Below are 18,657 nucleotides of genomic sequence, written 5' to 3'. Positions count from 1 at the left end.
TTTTATGAAACAGTCAACTGGTTTGAGGAGAGTCATTAGTGAGAGGACGTTAGGTTACCTGTGTTATTTTAGTATGACATTTCATAACACAATTTTCTCATCTTTTCTCATCAGTACATTTTGCACATATTTAAGCCAAATGAACAACTAATCTTGTTAATGGTTTATGTAAGTATTGTTATATCATTATAATAATATTGTTATAAACCTTTGTACACAATTGTACTATGGTACACTCATGGTATGATATTAGATGGCAATAACATGGTACTGAATGATTAGAATATTACACTAGCTCTAATATTACATTAGCCATAATGTTCTTAGTACTCTGAAACAGGACCTTTTGTTTCATAATGAACAGTTTTGTGCGGGTGCAATGATACATAAAGGCAAAAAAACTGCACACTTGTTAAATGCTCAAAAAATTATTTAATGATAGACCATTGGTTAAAGCATAATTTGCATTTGCTTTTTTGGACTCTGCACCTTAGAAAATAATATTACTCTGGTGTGCATTTGTTTTTAGATATGCGCCATGAATAAAAGTGTTCGTAAATTTTATTTACATATCTATATACGGAATTCAAACCAGTCTTTACAGGTTCAAAGAGGTCCAGGGATGTTTTTCTCTTCTGGGCTTAACGAGCAGGTTATACCAGCGCTTTGAGCATCCCAACCAATACAACACTTGACCAAACAATAGAAAACAGGTTAGTTTTCAGGTATCTGTGTGTGGCAATAGCCATTATTTTTGCAATTCTATTTGTTTGAAAAATGACACACTTCACCCTTCTGTATATAGCAATAACTGAAATAACATACAGCATATATAGCATAAATAACATATAGCAATATAAAAATTAACAGTCATGATCATAAACATAATCATAGACATTCCCGAAATATCACAGTATCAAATGCAGCTTCATAGATAATGTAAACACAAATTATGTGCCATACAAAGAAAATAGAAAAATATTTTAATATTTATATTTTTTTATGTATACGATGAAATGATTTTCAGTTGTGCATCTCTAAGTTACTTAACTGAATACATCCCTAAACATGCATAATTAATTTTACATAGGAGGATGCAACTTATAATATTTTCCTTTTTTTTCTCATTGCAATTTACTAAACAACAAGGAAAGCTAACACAGTCCTACTGAAATAAACATTTCTTGGATAACTTAATAAACCCACAATATTTTTTTACGTAAAATTTAGATTAATTAGCGAAACAAGCAATTTGTAAACATGATAGAATTTAAAACACAACAACAAAAATCCCTTTAGTTCAAATAAGTTATATGTCAGTTTGAAATAAATGGGTATAATACATTTTATTTATAAAATAAACTGCAGAACAAATCAGTCAAAATAAACAGACTATCATTTACTCTATAAAGTAAACCTTCATCATTAAAATGTTAAATCTGAGATTATTTATCAATTTGATCCACTGTCGCTGAAGCCTCTTCAATCACCTCAGTGTGACCTGCAGACGCAGCGGTAACAGTCTCCGCAGCTGATTCTGCAGTCCCAATGCCTGGCTGTGTGAGAGGGCCCGATCCGGCGACTGATAGGTCAGCCTATAGCAGAGGCTTGCATGACCCATGTGTGGGTGTCTGAAGCGATCCACTAATGCCATATCCTTAACAGCACCGCAAGACGCCTCTCGCACAAGTGCATGGAAGTCCAGTTCATCATAGCTTTCTGGTTCAATCCAGAAACTGATATCATGCAAGTAACTTGGTGGGTAAAGGGAGAAAGGACTGAAAGGTCCAAGAGGATTAAGCTCAAAATGCTTAAGAAACCGAGGATCGGTGCTCCAAAGTAAGCGCCAATCAGAAATGCCAAAAATCAAGGTAGCTAAATGATCCAAGTTTATTGAGACCGCGATTAACTGCAAACCTTCATCGAGGGCTGAGGAAAAGGAAGGCAGATACGCAATCCGCCCAAATTTGGAAAGCATCTTTGAATTCATCCAAACTTGCTGCTCTAGGCCTGTTTGTGCCTCCTCGAAAGAGACGCCATAAGAAGCAAACAGTGACTCCAAACAATCTTGGAAGCACTGGACAGGATGGGATTCTACAGGGAACATTCCCACCAACAGAAGCTGGTGAAATGCAGGAGAACGGCTCGGGGAGATGGGCACTCTCTGAAAGACCAGGCCACTGACTGCATGAAGAGTACCAGGACTGAAGTCTTCATTCTGGGTGATCTCTTGGACATGCAACAACAGAGACGGTCGAAGTGCATAGCTGCCAGTAAAGCTCTGTTGGTCATCCATAGACTCACAGTTGTTTTGCTCATTTTCACTTTGGTCAAATATATAGGTGTCAGTAGGTTTAATCCAATAGACCTGGGAGTAGGTCAGAGTGGAGTCACATGCCTCTGGTGTTTCAGGTAGGCAGCTTACCAGTTCTGGGAAGTCCTCATTCATAGTGCACACAGGCCAGATTGACTTTAGCTCTCTAAGTAACTGCTCCTGGACAGTTTTCACTGGATGATGTGATTGCTGCACAAGGAAATCCCTACCACAGAAAGAAAGCTTTGAAATCTGCATCAAATATATTGTAATATGATCAAAATTCTACTAAATGTATACATTTAAATACATGATGCATAAGCATACTGATAAACGTACCGTACATTAAAAAGGCCATTTTTTTTGTATAATATAATACAAGACTGATAACAGATAAGGCATAGCTTCACAATGCCACCATTCACAGAGAACAAGGTATTGAGGAAGTGTTTGCTGCAACATTATAATGTATGTTAAATTGGTTTGAAAAATGGGATATTGATTTTGATAGATAAAAATTAGGCAAAGATTACATTTAACAGCATTATTCAATTACTATTAAGATTAAATGAGCATTTATTGATTAGCATGTGCAATTACATATTCTGCATAACAAAGACACTTAAATAAGAAAACCTGTAATATCGGTCAATTACAATATGGTACAGCTCTTTCATACAACCCTAGCAAAGAGTAACATAAGAATAGTTAAATGACTTGTCAAGTCTTTTGGGGCCATAATATAGCTTTATGTGAGGAACAGACCAAAACATAAGTCAACAATCTTTTTCTTTTGGGTAAAGTACAAACCCGATTCCAAAAAAGTTGGGACACCATACAAAATTGTAAGTAAAAAATCTCATAAACTTATATTTTATTCACAATAGAATATTGATAACATATCAAATGTTGAAAGTGAGACATTTTTAAATGTCGTGCCAAATATTGGTTCATTATGGATTTCATGAGAGCTACACATTGGGACAGGTAGCAATAAGAGGCCGGAAAAGTTAAAACGTACATATAAGGAACAGCTGGAGGACCAATTTGTAACTTATTAGGTCAATTGGCAACATCATTGGGTATAAAAATAACCTCTCAGAGTGGCAGTGTCTCTTAGAAGTCAAGATGGGCAGAGGATCACCAATTCCCCCAATGCTGAGGTGAAAAATAGTGGAGCAATATCAGACAGGAGTTTCTCAGAGAAAAAGTGCAAAGAGTTTGAAGTTATCATCATCTACAGTGCATAATATCATAATATCATCTAAAGATTCAGAGAATCTGGAACAATCTTTTTGCGTAAGGGTCAAGGCCGGAAAACCATACTGGATGCCCGTGATCTTCGGGCCCTTAGACGGCACTGCATCACATACAGGAATGATGCTGTAATGGAAATCACAACACTGGCTCAGGAATACTTCCAGAAAATATTGTCAGTGAACACAATCCACCGTGCCATTCGCCGTTGCCTAAAACTCTAAAGGTAAAAAAATGAGCCATATCTAAACATGATACAGAAGCGCAGGCGTTTTCTTTGGGTCAAGGCTCATTTAAAATGGACTGTGGCAAAGTGGAAAACTGTTCTGTGGTTAGACGAATCAAAATTGAAGTTCTTTTTGGAAAACAGGGACAACCCAAGTTGTTATCAGCACTCAGTTCAGAAGCCTGCATCTCTGATGGTATGGGGTTGCATGAGTGTGTGTGACATGTGCAGCTTACACATCTGGAAATGCACCATCAATGCTGAAAGGTATATCCAAGTTCTAGAACAAGGGTAGACCTTGCATTTTCCAACATGACAATGCCAGACCACATACTCTATCAATTACAACATCATGGCTGCGTAGAAGAAAGATCCGGGTACTGAAGTGGCAAGCCTGCAGTCCAGATCTTTCACCCATAGAAAACATTTGGTACCTCATAAAGAGGAAGATGCGACAAAGAATACCTAAGACAGTTGAGCAACTATAAGCCTGTTTTAGACAAGAATGGGACAACTTTCCTATTCCTAAACTTGAGCAACTTGTCTCCTCAGTTCCCAGATGTTTGAAGACTGTTATAAAAAGAAGAGGGGATGCCACACAGTGGTAAACATGGCCTTGTCCCAACTTTTTTGAGATGTGTTGATGCCATGAAATTTAAAATCAACTTATTTTTCCCTTAAAATTATACATTTTCTCAGTTTAAACATTTGATATGTCATCTATGTTCTGAATAAAATATTAAAATGTGAAACTTCCACATCATTGCTTTCTGTTTTTATTCACAACTGATACAGTGTCAAAACTTTTGTTGGAAACGGGTTTGTATTTCTTATGAAGAGACTTTAGAGCTGCTGTTTTTAAGTCAGCAACAAATTACCACTTACCTGTTGATATAATTGCTCAACTCTGCCGGAAGCTCAAAACAAACCGTCTCCTTCCCAATGGTTTTCTCCATTTTCAGTTTCTCTGGCATGGTGTGCGGGAGACTCCGAGTGAAGATGTGGGTCAGAGCTTCCTCTACATGGAAACCTTTGTCTTGACTCCTACGCAAAATAATTGTTTTGATGAATTCAAAACTGAATGCCATTACATAACTGTAACAGGACCATTAAAAGTCCAAATTAAACACCATGTTAAATCACTTAGTAGTGGACTGTATCCACTTGTCCAAAGCTGTTTACCTGTAACCAGTACATCTGTAACCTTGATATGCTTCACAGTCAAAAGGACGGATTTCACTGAGAATTAGCCCTGCTTCTGCTGCCATGGCAACCACCTGCCAACTATTGTGCCATTCTCTCATTGGACTGTCACGCGGAGTGCCGCCTTGGCCATTGCACAAGGTGACATGCACTTCACCATTGTCCTTCAGGACTGCAACGGCACTACAAAAAAAAAACACAAAACATGAATCCATCACACATTTAATATGCACAAAACATCAAAAGACCTCACAACTCTTGATCCACTCAGTATTTAACCTTATATAACACTGGAAGTCAAGTTTATATAACACCTTAATTAAAACTGTTGCCACAAGAGTGTCACACTTACTTCTGGAAAAACTTCACCAACAGGATGCGGTTCTTCTTTACTCCACTTTTACGCCCAAAGTGAGGGAAATTGAAGATAATGCAGTCAAAGAGATGATCCTGAATGGCTTCATGCTCCTTTAGGCATGTGCAATCCACCTCAAACAGAACAACTGATCCTGCAATGGGAGTCTGCATTGAAGTCAATGCCTCTACAGAATTATCATACAGAATTCAATGAGGCTTTTAACCCTCCCTGGCAGTTTCATACAGAGACTGTGGTTTCATAGCAACCAAATGTGTAAATTCGTGGACTTGGCTGCACGCATGCAAATTCAGGACTATGATACGGACTATGATACTTGATGTTTGGGAAGAAGAACATGTATCCTTGAAAACGCTTACATTAGCAGATACTAAACTGTGGCTAGGATGAAATCGAACAAATAGCTTTCAGATAAGGTTACCTTGAAATCAGGACAGCAAAGGCACCAAAAAGCACCACAAGAGTAAAAACATGCATACAAGACAACATTATCAGAATGAAGAATTACATAAGGACAGACCTCTGTCACGGAGTCGCTGTATGTTCAGGACAGCTCCCTGCTGTCTGTACGTCTGGTTCTCGCTTTGAAAGCTCGTGGCGGTCACCCCGACGTCGTCGCCTGAGTTCTCGCTCAAAGCCGCCGAGAAAGAGAAGTTGCCTTCCCCTACAAGTAACACTTCTCTTGTCTTGGACATTTCCAGAAAATGTCAAGTAAACAACCGAGCAAGCTGTCACATTAGCAGGAGAACTAAACTTTCCCATACATTTGTCCGAGGGTTACAGCGTCCCTTCGACTATCGAGCTTGAACAAAGCCTGGCAGGACACACTGCGGCATTAACGTTAGACCGCATGTCACCATGACGACTAATGACGCTCTGCTCTGACATCTGTCGCGATTCAGCTTGAAATCTAATTAAAATACCACAGTGTAACTTACTGCCGGTGTTTAAGAGCTAACACTTGAACACTATGGGTTTGGGTTTTAGAAGCAGGTTTACATAAGAAAGTGTGATAGAGAAATCGCTAGCGTGCAACAGCGGTGAAGTTTCGTTCCCCGGGGAATGCCGCAGAGTGGAAAACAACAACCGACTCTTCTGTCGCCGTTAACGAGAACACCCGTTACTCTGCGCTCGACTGCCACTTCGCTGTTTAGTCAAATAAATACTGTATTTTGTCCTGTAGGAACAGTCCGGTAAAAAGAAAGACGGAAGAAAAAACGACTCAATATAGATATTATGACGAGAAATTATCTACCAGCAGCACTGTAAAGTATTTGTATTTTCAAAATAGATGTAATATTTGTAATATATGCAATATTGTTGAACCAAAATATTCATGCACTGTCCACGTTCCAGTTTCCCCCCATATGTTAGCGCGCAGTGGCTGTGTTGCCAGATCTTACCAGAAAAAAAGCGTTTTGATATACCCAAATAAGTATTTAAATTAAATCAATAAAAATCTGATTCTTATCAAATAAGTAAACGTGTAATGCAGAGTTTAATTGAAAGTTTAATTGAAAAAATTAGATTATCTTGTAGAGGCCGCAACAGAGACAGCAGGTTGTGTTTGACGTTAGGAACAGTCACGCTGAAGTATTCTATGAAGTATTCTATAGCATTTATAATAGATTGGTCATCTAAATCATGAATCAGTGAATACATCTACTTTATTGGAATTAATCTTTGGTGAAGATGAGGTATTTTGGAAACTGATAGCGATTGACCGACTTCATGTTTAAAAACAAGTTACTTATAATAAGAAGGCATGGCAACAACTGGTCAACGCGCTTCTTGCACGTGTATTCTAAGAAGGCGGATGTACACTGTTTGATTGACATATTACATTATTTTACATTTAAAAAGTGTGACCGCTTTAAATAATTAAACGAAAACATGATGAATAACACTCTCTGACATCGTTTGATTACTTAAATTGAAAAACTCTATTTTAATTTATCGTATAAATATTTGTTTTACTCCATGAGCAAACCAGGAAGGCGTGTTTAAGAAGAAATTGAAAGTGAAAGGTTAGCTTTAAAAGTATATCCTAGAAAGAAAGTTTAGACGCGTAGTCATTTCTTGTTTACTTGGGAGAAGTAGGCCTCTTTTAAGGTAAGTTTGTTTCCTTCGGAACAACATAACGCTTCCTTTAGAATAATATAGGCCACAATCAATGTGTTAAACATTTAAATGACATATTTTACACGAACGATATATTGGAAGTTCTGGCGTATTGTTAATGTTTACACATAATTCAAAAGTTCAAAATTAAAAACTTGAACTATATAGCAGAAGTCAAAAGGACAGACTGTATTTACCAGTGAACGATTTGGAACAACTTTACAGAATTCCTGTTTCATTTCGAAAATGTTGATTTGTTTTGCATAGCCTAAATGATTAATTAAGTTATTTCTAGTGAAATTAGTAAAAAGTTTCCTTACCAAAGTAAAATTCATTTCTTTGGAATGTAAAATTTCATTTTAGACCAGGTAGATGTTGTAGTTTAGACACAATGAAGAATCTAAAATATAGTTTTGATTTGTTTAACATTTTTAGTTGCTTACATACATTTTCATACTTGCAGTTGTTTTATTTCATGGTTATGATGGGACTAGTATTCTAAAATATACCAAAATATAAATAAAGTTGCAATATAATATTGTATATTATATTATGGTTATATTTAATCCACAGAAGATACCAAAATAAGGATGGCATCCATCCCTTTCTATGGCTGGGAAGCATTCTATGATGAAGATCGTCATCTTCAGGCAGACCAGGCACCCAAATCAGGCAGTCTCTACACCATGTATCATGGCACGTCTGTTCAAACAGCTCGTCAGATCATAACAACAGGCTTCAAACAATCAGCAGATGGAATGCTGGGACCTGGAGTTTATGTGAGCCGTGACCAGAAGAAAGCAGAGCGCTATCCTCTGAGATCCCTACCTACTGACAGAATAGTGCTTAAATTAAGTGTTGACTGTGGAAAAGTCAAAAGAATAGATAAGGACAACCATCCTCTACAGAAGACCTGGCATAGTCAGGGCTATGACACTGCCTGGGTGCCTCCTAACTGTGGCATGAAATCTGTGCCTAGCGGTCTAGAAGAGGACTGTGTCTATGACCCACAGCGTATCGAGGTCACAGATATTTCTCTTGCACCCAACACGACCATCTTAAATGAACTCAAACAGCTCATTGCTCAAAATAAGAAGAGGCCATCTAATTCGAACACCTTAGGTACTTGTACAGTGTGCAAGTTCAAACTAGGCCCTGCTCATAATGTACAGTCATGCTGGGGGTGTGGGAAGACTATCTGCGCTCTCCTGACCAAACATGTGTGCGGTTAACAAACTTGTCAGGAAATCACGACAGATGCATTACTTTTTTTGACATGCTTCAATGCATGATGCTTGAAGTTGTGTTGAAAGCTACTTTATCTGTTTATACAAGATTGTTTACTTTCTTCATAGTTCTCAGTGACACAATTGTCTTTGACATTTATGCTCTGACAAATTATTTTCCTGCTGATATGTGCCACTATATTTGATGTTACATTTAAAACTGAAATGCATATGATCACATATGACTTAAAGATCTAGGACTTCTGTAGAGATTTGTTTCAATCAACCAGGAATGTTTTAAACATTCAGTATCGCAGACAATAAAAAGAGCTTTTCACCTTAAGTCATTTTGAGTAGTCAGTGTATATAGATCTATTCCTGATCTTATTACAAATGCAAAACCTCTAGGAATGTTTGCTATGGCTAGTTGCTTTTTATAGGCATAGAGGTATATTTCATGATACAGTATAGCATAATGTTAACCTACTTTTTTTTAGTTTTGCTTTGCTGTCAGTAACTATTAATTATTAAGATTTCATCCTGTTCACAATCCCATCAAGGGGGGAAAAACAGATTTGATTTCATAATATATCCAAGCATTCAGCTTAGATGGAGTTACCAGATTCTTTTCACCTAAACGTCTTGACTGCATATTTTTTATGTATATTTTGATATTTTTAGATAACTTAAGGATATCTCCAGTTTTTATAAAAAAATTAAATAAGTGCAGATACATTACATAATATTTAATTATATCAATCTACAATTCTTGACTTAACATCCTGGATCAACTGCACAGAGGCACAGTCATTTAAAACACCTTAAATTAAATTGATTTACAATTAGAAACCTATTTCACAAATAATTTGAAAATGTTTCCCCCCTTATAATACTTATAAAAAACTAAAAGAATCATTTTCAGCTGAGAATTTTTAAAAAAATTTGCATAGTTTCTACTTCTAATTTTAAATCCTCGTGAGGTGTAACCAATTCTTACAATTAAAACAGTCCCACATTTATTTAACAAGCTTTACTGATGAAAAACATACGTATTCCACTGGACAGGTATTATAAGCCTTGCCAACATTGAACCACTATGATATACAGTAAAAAAAAAAAAAAAAAAAAAAAATCCATGTACAAATATGAATGTGCAGTACATAGATTATGTGAGGTTGCAAACAAAAACTTGAGACCACAGGGAAAGCAAGCCAATGTTGTTAAAACTGTCAGTTGTGTTGGCATCAGTAAGACATGGTGAAATGCAAAGGCTTCTACTGTTTTCAGCTGTTTTGCTGCTCTTTATGTTGAATTATGCCTTTTGCAATGAGGTCTGGAATCTCAACTGCAAGCCATGGTCCAAGCTTAGGAAAGAAAAGAGATTAGCTATTCATTTGAAACGCAACAATGTCAAAGCACCAATTTTAGGAAACGAATGACAGAATACACTTGATTTTAGACATGCAACATAACTTACACCCAAAGCCATAAGATGAGCCAGACCAAACTTTGGGACATTCCTTGCCCACAGTGGCTTGAAGTGATCGGTCAGGCAGATTTTTCCACCTCTGTGACAAAAGGTGTTTTTTGAACAATTAGGTACATAATAACTAAAAAATATATATATGTATATTAAATTGTGATTTAAAAAAAAAACAATTAAAATTATTAACATATGCAGCAAACCTGTACATCTTTGCGGTCTTCCCATCTAACTCTGGAATGGCCACTTCAGGTGCTGTGGCAGGATATGTAACTGGAATCTGGACATTAGGATACAAACAATTACTCTGCACTTTAACAAAATATAAAATGAAGTTAAATATATTGGAATTCCAAAATATCTTACATCAAATTCCATGTCAAATTCATATTTGAGAAGCTCGTGAATATACCAGCATTTTCCAAACCACCTACACAGAAACTACATATTTATACAACTCTAAAGCGTTAATGAAAACATTAATACTCATAAAAGAAGAACTAGCAATAAAAAAGCAGACCTTGTGCCCTCTTTGTTGGACTCCAGACGGAACCAGTCATTGTCAGCTGCTTTGTTATTTTCAACATACTGCAAAACAACACCATTACTTTAAGAAGCGCGTAGATTGTGTTATATTCAGGTCATGTGTAGTTTGTAAACAATCTGATGGGCTGTCAGCGTCAATTAGACTGAACTCTTCAACTCAATATGACACGTATGGTTATTCATTCATACAGCTAGCATAGTAGCTCCATAAGACTTTTGTTATAATACATTGCTACAACTCACCTTTATGAGAGACAAATATTCTTCTCGGAGTCTCTGAACCCATAGTTCTTTATCTCTTGGTCCTGAATTTGTTTTTAAAAGCGGTATTTCAGAAACTGCCTTCCTAGTGGCTTCGTCTGCCATGTTGACTCTAGCTATGTTCGATTCGCAGAGAGTCGGATCGTTTTAGTGTATCTCACTGAATCATTGAGCGAGAACCGTCTCGTTGAGTGAGTTTATAGTAGATAAGAATGTTTGAAGTGGACAAAAAGCCTAATACCTCATATATTTGCATATAAAAAGATATGACAGTCCTATAAACACACGTTATAAACAGCAATATGAGCCAACAGATGGCTGGGATGTCAGGGATCACGTCATTTCGTGACTCGGTTCATTAAAACGAACAGTTCAAAAGAACCAAGTTGCGAAAACGAGTCAGACCTCTCGTCACTAGTTGACTCAGAGTAGGAACCCAAATAAATGTGCCCCGTGACGTCACAATATTTTATTTAAGGTGAAATTTGTTATTACATTAGCTAACAAGTATTGTATCAGAAAATATCGTATGTTAACGTTTCAAATACGTTTTATTCGTCAGTCATCAGTCGTGTTTTCACGGGTGTGCGAATAAACAGCAGTGTGTTTCTGCACGGAACTGTTTCCAAGCTGCTCTTCTTTAAATGACTGCGCTGATCAGCTGGTTCCGCCGCTAGAGTCTGTAGTTGAGTTGTCATTGCATCCCTCAGCATCCTTTCACCTTACTCTCTTCCAGCGGTCACTGCATGTATAAAGCTTGCATTTTAGTATGATTTCAGGATATCATTTTTGCATACTGTAATCGTACAGCCCACAGTTATTCAGCGTAAGTAGACAGACTTTTAAAGCCTAGCATAATATTCCCAAATGCGTGATTACTGACCATCGTTCAGATGCAATGATTATTTCCTGATGACGCGCTCAAATGCATTAATAAATGTGCAGATTATTCATTAACATCACTGTAGATTTGTGTACTAGCAGATTTTAAAATTATAGACTTTCCCCCATTATTTGATTTGCATCATTTTGATGCATGATCCAGTGTTGTGTATTATTATTATTATTATTACTACTATACATGAGCATGTCAAATAACTATTGTCTCTCACAGTTCAGAAGATCCTCTGATTTGGCTTTTGGGTTCCCATGGGCAGTGTGCTGGCCTTGTCAACCCGTCCAGGGCGCCAAAACTCCCCTTTTCCACAAGCTAGACCCTTGTCACGGTGGGATAGGAGAGATGGACGGCTACCTAACCCGGGGAGCTTTGATGGTTTGCATCGCAACTGTAAAGGTCTCTGTTGATTTTGTATGCATCTTCATAAGTTCCTTTAAAGTAAGGCATCTAAGACAGTTAGACGTCATGTCAATGTTTGTGTATCTAGATGTATTTCCACAGCAGATTGAAGGAGTGAAACTGGTGATAAATAAGACTCTCAGCAGCTTTTTCAAGGTTTGTTCATATATAGTACAGTTACGACACTGTTTAGGACAGTTAAGTGAAATGTATCACTATTCAGCATTGTATATTTTTATATCTTTCCAAAGGCCTAATGGATGCATTTGTGGTTTAATTCTCACCTCAGGTCAGTCACACATTTCACCTCAGCGCTGTTGCTCCATCCAGTTATCGCTTTCATGCTGAACACCTACAATCAGACACTGACAGCAAAGAGACGGTAAGAATCTGAAACAGTGCCTTTGTTCCTGTTCATGTGGATTTGTGCAGTATAAGGGTAACATTCTTATAACAATGTATTGCCAAGAAGTACAGTACATTTGGGCAGAGGCATACATAGTTTTTCTGTTATTCCTCTGAATGACTGTTTTACTTGGCTATGCTGGAAATTACTTTAGAAGTTTACAAGCAGCTGTCACACTGACAAATTCAGCACTTTTGGTAAGGATTTAGTTTTGAATCAGGACAAAGTGACAGGAATATAAGCTGTGGGTTTGTTTTGAATAAGGAGTACTGTAAGAAAAACAGTAATGATGATAATAAACTTTATTTTAGGTGCTTATACAATCAGTCCAGTCTTCAGTGTCACATGTCCTTCAGAAATCTTTCTAATATGCTAATTTGGTGTTCAAGAAGCATCTCTTTATTATCAGTTAACAGCTGTAATGAAAACTTTTTTTAAGATTCTTTGATAAATCAAAAGTTTAAAAGAACAACATTTATTGGAATAGGGGTCTTTCTTAATGCTTTTGGTGAATGAAAGTAATCATTTCATAAAAATAAGTCAAGTACTAACCCAGTTATTTAAATGGTAGAGTATAAAGCCATATGATAATATACACCAAACTAATAAAATAATAAAATGGAAAAAATAAGTGTAAATTATGATTGTTTGATAGGAATGTTGTTTTCCAAGTGACAAAGGATGTTGTTCTGGAAATATGCCTTCACTTCATGTGGACACGAAATTGATTTATTTCATTATTTTGGATTGGATAATCATAATCATCGGTTATTTATAGTTGTAGTATGACTCCTACTGCATGTTATGCAATGACTGAATACTAAAAACCTGCAATACAAGCTACAAGGTTTCTTGGAACATATTTCAAAAGCTGTGCAGGCAAACAAATCTTAATGAGCAGTAATCAGGGCATTTAAACAGTATTGTTCACCTAATGGACATTGACTTGAACTCTGTTTTTAATTGGGCATAGATGTATTAGATCAGTTTAATGTGATGAGATTTTTTTAGTCCAATGATGTTGTGTGTATAAAGGGCTCACCCATGCTCATTGGGGAAATGGACTCCTCTGGCAGCTTAAATGCACACTCTTTGTTCCATCTGAGTGAGAAAATAAAAGCTAAAGCCGTATTTCAGGTAAGTAGCAGTGGTATGCGATATTGCACTTTTATAAATAAATACTTTTGAACACTATGTGGACTGACTGCTTATCCATTAATAGACTCAACAGGCACAGTTTGTCACATGGCAGTTTGAGACGGAGTATAGAGGTAGTGACTTCACAGCAGCGGTTACTATGGCCAACCCCGACATTCTGAGGGAATCAGGTAGGATCATGTGAATCACTCATTAAAACAGAAGACATACTGATTTATAGACGTCACAGGAATGTGCGTTAGTTGTTACAACAAAGCAATGCCTTCCAGGCAGAACAGGTTTCTGTTTGGTTGTCTTTGTATGCATTTTGATGAATGTTTCCATTTGCCAATTGAGGTAAATGTTTTTGTGCTGTAAGTGATTATTTTCCATGCTTATTCAGTGGCACTGCATTCATTTTAAATTCCATAAGTCAGCCTGCTTCTGTTAAAGGGGTCCTGTTATGCACTTTTACGAAATGGGCTTAGCACTGTCCCAGTATCTCTCAAAAATAATAGAAAAATAGTAAAAAAAAAAATGCATAAAATTTTTCCTGTCTTTGTGCTGTATTTTAAACATATTATTTTGATGAGTATGGGACAGGGACAAATAATACAAGAAATACATCATGCCCGAGTCTGTAAACGGGACGTTAACAGAGGCCAGAGAAGAATGTTAAGCTCACATATTTGTTATTCTACTTTAAAATGTGGGTTTTGTGCGGTGTTCCCAGGTTTTCACAACAAAACCCACCCAATTTCTACTCAAAACTAGCCCAAAAGTAGCCCAAATGCGTCCCTGGTAAAAAAAAAAAAAATGTAAGGGCTAAATATTATGTTATTTGGGTCACTTAAACCTTAGGACATGAAAAAAATACCTTGCAACAGTTTTAATTTAGCCCAATTCTTTGGGAAAAAAAAAACAGCAGAAAAAGTGGTTCTGTGTCGGAATGTCTGTTTTTGTTTTGGTCTATGTGTTTGGTCTAAATACAGCATATCGAAGCCATGGAAGCCAGCATATGAACAGGGTCAGAGATTACAGATCCTCCCCACCATAAAAAAAGCCATGGCATCCATCTAAAAATCTCTATGGTCAGAGGCATATTAAAATGCAATTAATTATGAAATGCAATTAAGCCTTGTTTTCTTCCATTATCAGTTGTGCTCCTTCCTGTTGCATGTCCTCAATCTGGCAACTCATGTGAAGAAACAAAGCTCTCCAATATTTTGTATTCGGACTGTAGTTCAACTGCTTGCTGTCAATATCACTCATTACACCTATAATGTTGTTATCTGTTTGTGCATTTGTTTTTCTTTGTGACAGTTATCATGGTTGCACACTTTCTCCAAAGTGTATCCCCGCAGCTGGTTCTGGGGGGAGAGCTGGTGTACCATCGAGGTCGAGCAGAAGAAGGGGGCATACTCACTCTGGCAGGCCAGTACTCGGGTTAGAGCGGTCATCTGTTTGTTATAGTATAAGTCGTCCTAAACTGTGTGACATCTTCAGTGTCACTCATCCTATTTGTATGTACAATGTTTTTCTGTTTCTCAAAGGCACTTGAGACTCAAATGTCCTATCTTTTCTGTCTTAGGGCCAAACTGGGTTGCTACACTGAATGCTGGTAAAGGAGGTGCACATGCCAGCTACTACCACAGGGCAAATAAACAGGTAAGGTGGTGTAGGATAAGATTTGTCACAGTAAAAGATTTGTAATGCTGCAGCCTGTAATTCATCTCCACAGATTCAGGTGGGAGTGGAGTTCGAGGCAAGCACTAGGACCCAGGAAACAACCTTTTCTTTTGGTTACCAGATGGAACTTCCTGAAGCTAAAATGGTCTTCAAAGGTAAGGAGGGCAGATATGCTCACTGTGCAATGTATCACACATTAGTAACTACTCAAACATTGGAACGGAGAAATCTTTTTTGATATCAGTTTTCACTGTTTTTTTATTTATTATTATTTATTCTATGAAGCCCCAGAATTTAATATGCAGAATAAAATATTTATATCATGTTACCTCTTTTGAAATATATTGTGTGCATAATTTACTAATCCGTTCTGTTCATCGAAATGCTCACAATTTCCTTAAAACGGGGTTATAAATTAGTACATTGTGCTGAAATATTAATAAATCTTAGAAACAAATTGTATATCATGACCATGATATAAATATTTTTATTATCTGTGTAAAATTATTAGCGATTTCAGCCCTAACTGAGTTTCTTTGCAGGGCAGAATTTCACCATATATTTTTAAACAAAATTTCCTCAAATACTTGTACTTAGATTTGTGTTTTGTTTTTCATACTTTCCATTCAGACTGTAACAGCAGCATTCAGGAAGTAAACATCCCATTAGAATATACAGAGACAAATGACATGTCTTATAATAGAAGGCCTTTTATTAACAAATTTCTGTGTTCCACCCTTTTTTTTTTTTTTTTAAACACTTGTCTAGTTTGCATTCTGCTCTGAGCTGTCTCAGTGTTTACTACACTCCATTTAAACACTTTGACCTTGTTTAAATGCACAGAATGACACAGATCTTCCGTCTAAAATCAGCACAGGAAATGAAAGAGGTTGCAGACTTTATTTTGGCCTGGCAATAACAACTAAACTTTAAAATTTACTTACCATGAGATTATATGTTAAGCAATAGTGCAGTCTAGAATCCACAAGTCTGTAAAATTGGAGTGGGTTGGCACCGTTTCTGTCACTGATTTAGAAGTTAAATTAAACAAGCAAGAAAAGGTAACTTATTCTATACACTATTGTTCAAAAATCTGGGTACGTTTTTTTTTAAATCTCATGATTAAGGCTGCATAGTTTGAACAAAAACACAATACGAACAGTAATATTAAGAAATAAGTATATTCAAATTACCTAACTAAAAAGTAGTTTGAAATGTTTGAAAAAAGAAAATTTATTTGAAAAAAGTGTTCTATTGCCGGGGGTCTACCATTAGGAATTAAAGGGGATGTTATATGAAACACTCACACATAAGCATGACAAAATTAAGTGAACCCCGGTCACCGTGTAAAAGTAAAATTGCAGGGACTTTTGTATTAAGTACATAAAAATGTAAATGTATTTGTATAATACTTTGCACAAAATAAATGTGTTTATGTACTTTGAATATATTTCAGTAAATGTATTTTTCACTAGGGTAATGTGTGTAACAGAATGATGACATTTAGGATTAATATTTACTGTAACTCATAATTTCTGTCGATCATTTGGATGTTTTTTTAGGAATGTTGGACAGCCGCTGTATCATTGGTGGGGTTCTGGAAAAGCGGCTTTACCCTCTTCCTGCCACATTGATCATGGGTGCCTTTGTCAACCACAGGGCAGACAAGTTACAGGTCGGTCTTGGGGTCAACGTTGGTTAGATACGAAACCTAACTTAAAAGAGGCACCACCTAGGACTGGGGACTTCATGTCTGCCCAAAGACACTGGTCCAACACAGACAATGGACAGAACAGGCAAGCTAATCAAAGCCCTCTTTGCCATACTGGACAAACATTCAGTTCATGGGAAGCAGGAACGAGGGCTGAAAAAGACTGGGAATGTGCCCTCTATGTTGGTTCCATCCTGAACCAAGGATTTTACTGATTTGGTCTTATATTGGCCCCAAAGTAACCTGATTATCTTACCTAAGAAGGAGATAGCAACTTTTGCAACTGTTGGAGGAGACCACACAAATGAATATATAGTTTCAACTTCCTGTGACTTCTCTATTAAAGATCTATTTTTTTGTAGCAAAGTCCAAATATAATTCACTGAACATACACAGAAGAGAGGCTCATCTCTGATGCAAGTTTAAATATGTCTTTAACAGCTGTTCAGTTTGGTTCATGTTGCTCAATGCAGTTGTCACTAAATTAACGTTGTAAAATGCGGTGGTTGTTCCTGTAAATTACTAAACTGTTTATACTTAAGATTAAGCACTAAGGTGAAGGGACAATTGACATTTGGCAGCTGTTTGTATGCTGGCCATGTGATTAATGAGACCATGTTTTGGGATGATTCGTCTTTTATGTTTCAGGGTTGATTGTTGTTAAAACGAACAGATTTTAGCTTTTTCATTTTTCTTATATGAAGGACACATTCAAACTGTCTCGGAAACTTTCACCATGCTCTCATCGTTTTTTGCTCCATTTTCAAATTTCCCGACTGTATCCAAGGGTCAGAAGTATAGTAGATACTTTTGGCTTCAGGTCAAATCTAGATCTCATTATAAAGAGCTGCTGTAAATAAAGCAGTGAGTAAATGGATGTGTTCTGTCAGTTTTCTCAAGCACCTGTCTCACAGATGAAAGTTATGATATACAAACTCTGGAATAGGGGATTTTGAAACTGAGTGTTCAAGAGAAAGTATATCTTAGATACAGGATCATTAAAATAAAAAATAAGTTTTATATTGCATTTACTACACACTTCCAACAGTTGTAGAAATAAGTAGGTGATCCAGCCTCAAACTAACTCATTAAAAACACTAGCACTTGTACACATAAAGGTTATAAGGCATATGCAAAATTTCTGTATCCTTACATATTATAAGGATACTGTATTCCCAAAAAATATTCTTAAGGGAGAAAACAATATAGTCCCAATAAACAATGATTTAGGAAGAAAATCTTGACTGCAAGTTACATATCATGTTCCCATTCCCTTCCGCTCCATCTCCATTAGTCCTGTGTCTCTCGGCTTGAAAAGGGAGCTATTGTGAAATCCAGCACTTTATACAATCCAGATTGTTTCAAAGCAGCTTCACAACAAAAATAGTAGGATCAGTTATGACA

General features: G+C 36.7%; 4 protein-coding genes across 5 annotated transcripts; 2 read left to right on the top strand and 2 right to left on the bottom strand.

Annotated features, from left to right (window-relative positions):
- Window positions 1-403: 403 nt before the first annotated feature.
- fdxacb1 (ferredoxin-fold anticodon binding domain containing 1) lies at window positions 404-6,782 on the bottom strand. Its single transcript, XM_052557522.1, has 5 exons — window positions 5,897-6,782; window positions 5,353-5,509; window positions 4,980-5,183; window positions 4,683-4,841; window positions 404-2,540 (listed from the first exon to the last, which is right to left on the bottom strand). Exons 1-5 carry the CDS (start codon window positions 6,069-6,071, stop codon window positions 1,487-1,489), a joined length of 1,749 nt encoding a protein of 582 aa, XP_052413482.1. The 5' UTR covers window positions 6,072-6,782; the 3' UTR covers window positions 404-1,486.
- Window positions 6,783-7,170: 388 nt separating this feature from the next.
- Window positions 7,171-9,066, top strand: gig2p (grass carp reovirus (GCRV)-induced gene 2p). Its single transcript, XM_052557525.1, has 2 exons — window positions 7,171-7,488; window positions 8,071-9,066. The coding sequence occupies exon 2, from the start codon at window positions 8,088-8,090 to the stop codon at window positions 8,727-8,729; it is 642 nt and encodes a 213-aa protein (XP_052413485.1). The 5' UTR covers window positions 7,171-7,488; window positions 8,071-8,087; the 3' UTR covers window positions 8,730-9,066.
- A 672-nt stretch (window positions 9,067-9,738) lies between these two features.
- ufc1 (ubiquitin-fold modifier conjugating enzyme 1) lies at window positions 9,739-11,163 on the bottom strand. Its single transcript, XM_052557526.1, has 6 exons — window positions 10,996-11,163; window positions 10,727-10,794; window positions 10,573-10,636; window positions 10,410-10,486; window positions 10,201-10,291; window positions 9,739-10,087 (listed from the first exon to the last, which is right to left on the bottom strand). Exons 1-6 carry the CDS (start codon window positions 11,116-11,118, stop codon window positions 10,007-10,009), a joined length of 504 nt encoding a protein of 167 aa, XP_052413486.1. The 5' UTR covers window positions 11,119-11,163; the 3' UTR covers window positions 9,739-10,006.
- A 416-nt stretch (window positions 11,164-11,579) lies between these two features.
- Window positions 11,580-18,126, top strand: si:dkey-71l1.1 (uncharacterized protein LOC569883 homolog). Of its 2 annotated transcripts, none has more exons than XM_052557524.1 (10): window positions 11,580-11,839; window positions 12,128-12,307; window positions 12,413-12,466; window positions 12,600-12,692; window positions 13,752-13,853; window positions 13,939-14,044; window positions 15,177-15,299; window positions 15,445-15,521; window positions 15,595-15,697; window positions 17,105-18,126. In XM_052557524.1, exons 2-10 carry the CDS (start codon window positions 12,254-12,256, stop codon window positions 17,242-17,244), a joined length of 852 nt encoding a protein of 283 aa, XP_052413484.1. In that variant the 5' UTR covers window positions 11,580-11,839; window positions 12,128-12,253; the 3' UTR covers window positions 17,245-18,126. The 2 variants fall into 2 exon arrangements, with proteins under 2 accessions (XP_052413484.1, XP_052413483.1); XM_052557523.1 differs by having other exon boundaries at window positions 11,587-11,839; window positions 12,399-12,466.
- Window positions 18,127-18,657: the final 531 nt, after the last annotated feature.

The sequence above is a fragment of the Carassius gibelio genome, chromosome B5, assembly GCF_023724105.1.
Source record: "Carassius gibelio isolate Cgi1373 ecotype wild population from Czech Republic chromosome B5, carGib1.2-hapl.c, whole genome shotgun sequence".
NCBI classification, from domain to species: domain Eukaryota; kingdom Metazoa; phylum Chordata; class Actinopteri; order Cypriniformes; family Cyprinidae; genus Carassius; species Carassius gibelio.
The sequence above is the reverse complement of the archived record's forward strand: the minus strand, read 5'-3'. Positions and strand labels throughout refer to the sequence as shown.

Coding starts and splice junctions, on each gene's coding strand:
- fdxacb1 (XM_052557522.1), bottom strand. CDS start 6,071: ATGTCCAAGACAAGAGAAGTGTTACTTGTAGGGGAAGGCAACTTCTCT. Junction 5,510..5,896: donor ACAGCGACTCCGTGACAGAG/GTCTGTCCTTAT, acceptor CTCCCATTGCAG/GATCAGTTGTTCTGTTTGAG. Junction 4,842..4,979: donor TACAGATGTACTGGTTACAG/GTAAACAGCTTT, acceptor TATTTTGCGTAG/GAGTCAAGACAAAGGTTTCC.
- gig2p (XM_052557525.1), top strand. CDS start 8,088: ATGGCATCCATCCCTTTCTATGGCTGGGAAGCATTCTATGATGAAGAT.
- ufc1 (XM_052557526.1), bottom strand. CDS start 11,118: ATGGCAGACGAAGCCACTAGGAAGGCAGTTTCTGAAATACCGCTTTTA. Junction 10,637..10,726: donor TCCAACAAAGAGGGCACAAG/GTCTGCTTTTTT, acceptor GTTTCTGTGTAG/GTGGTTTGGAAAATGCTGGT. Junction 10,487..10,572: donor AATTTGACATGGAATTTGAT/GTAAGATATTTT, acceptor CCTAATGTCCAG/ATTCCAGTTACATATCCTGC.
- si:dkey-71l1.1 (XM_052557523.1), top strand. CDS start 12,163: ATGGGCAGTGTGCTGGCCTTGTCAACCCGTCCAGGGCGCCAAAACTCC. Junction 13,854..13,938: donor AAGCTAAAGCCGTATTTCAG/GTAAGTAGCAGT, acceptor ATCCATTAATAG/ACTCAACAGGCACAGTTTGT. Junction 15,522..15,594: donor ACCACAGGGCAAATAAACAG/GTAAGGTGGTGT, acceptor TCATCTCCACAG/ATTCAGGTGGGAGTGGAGTT.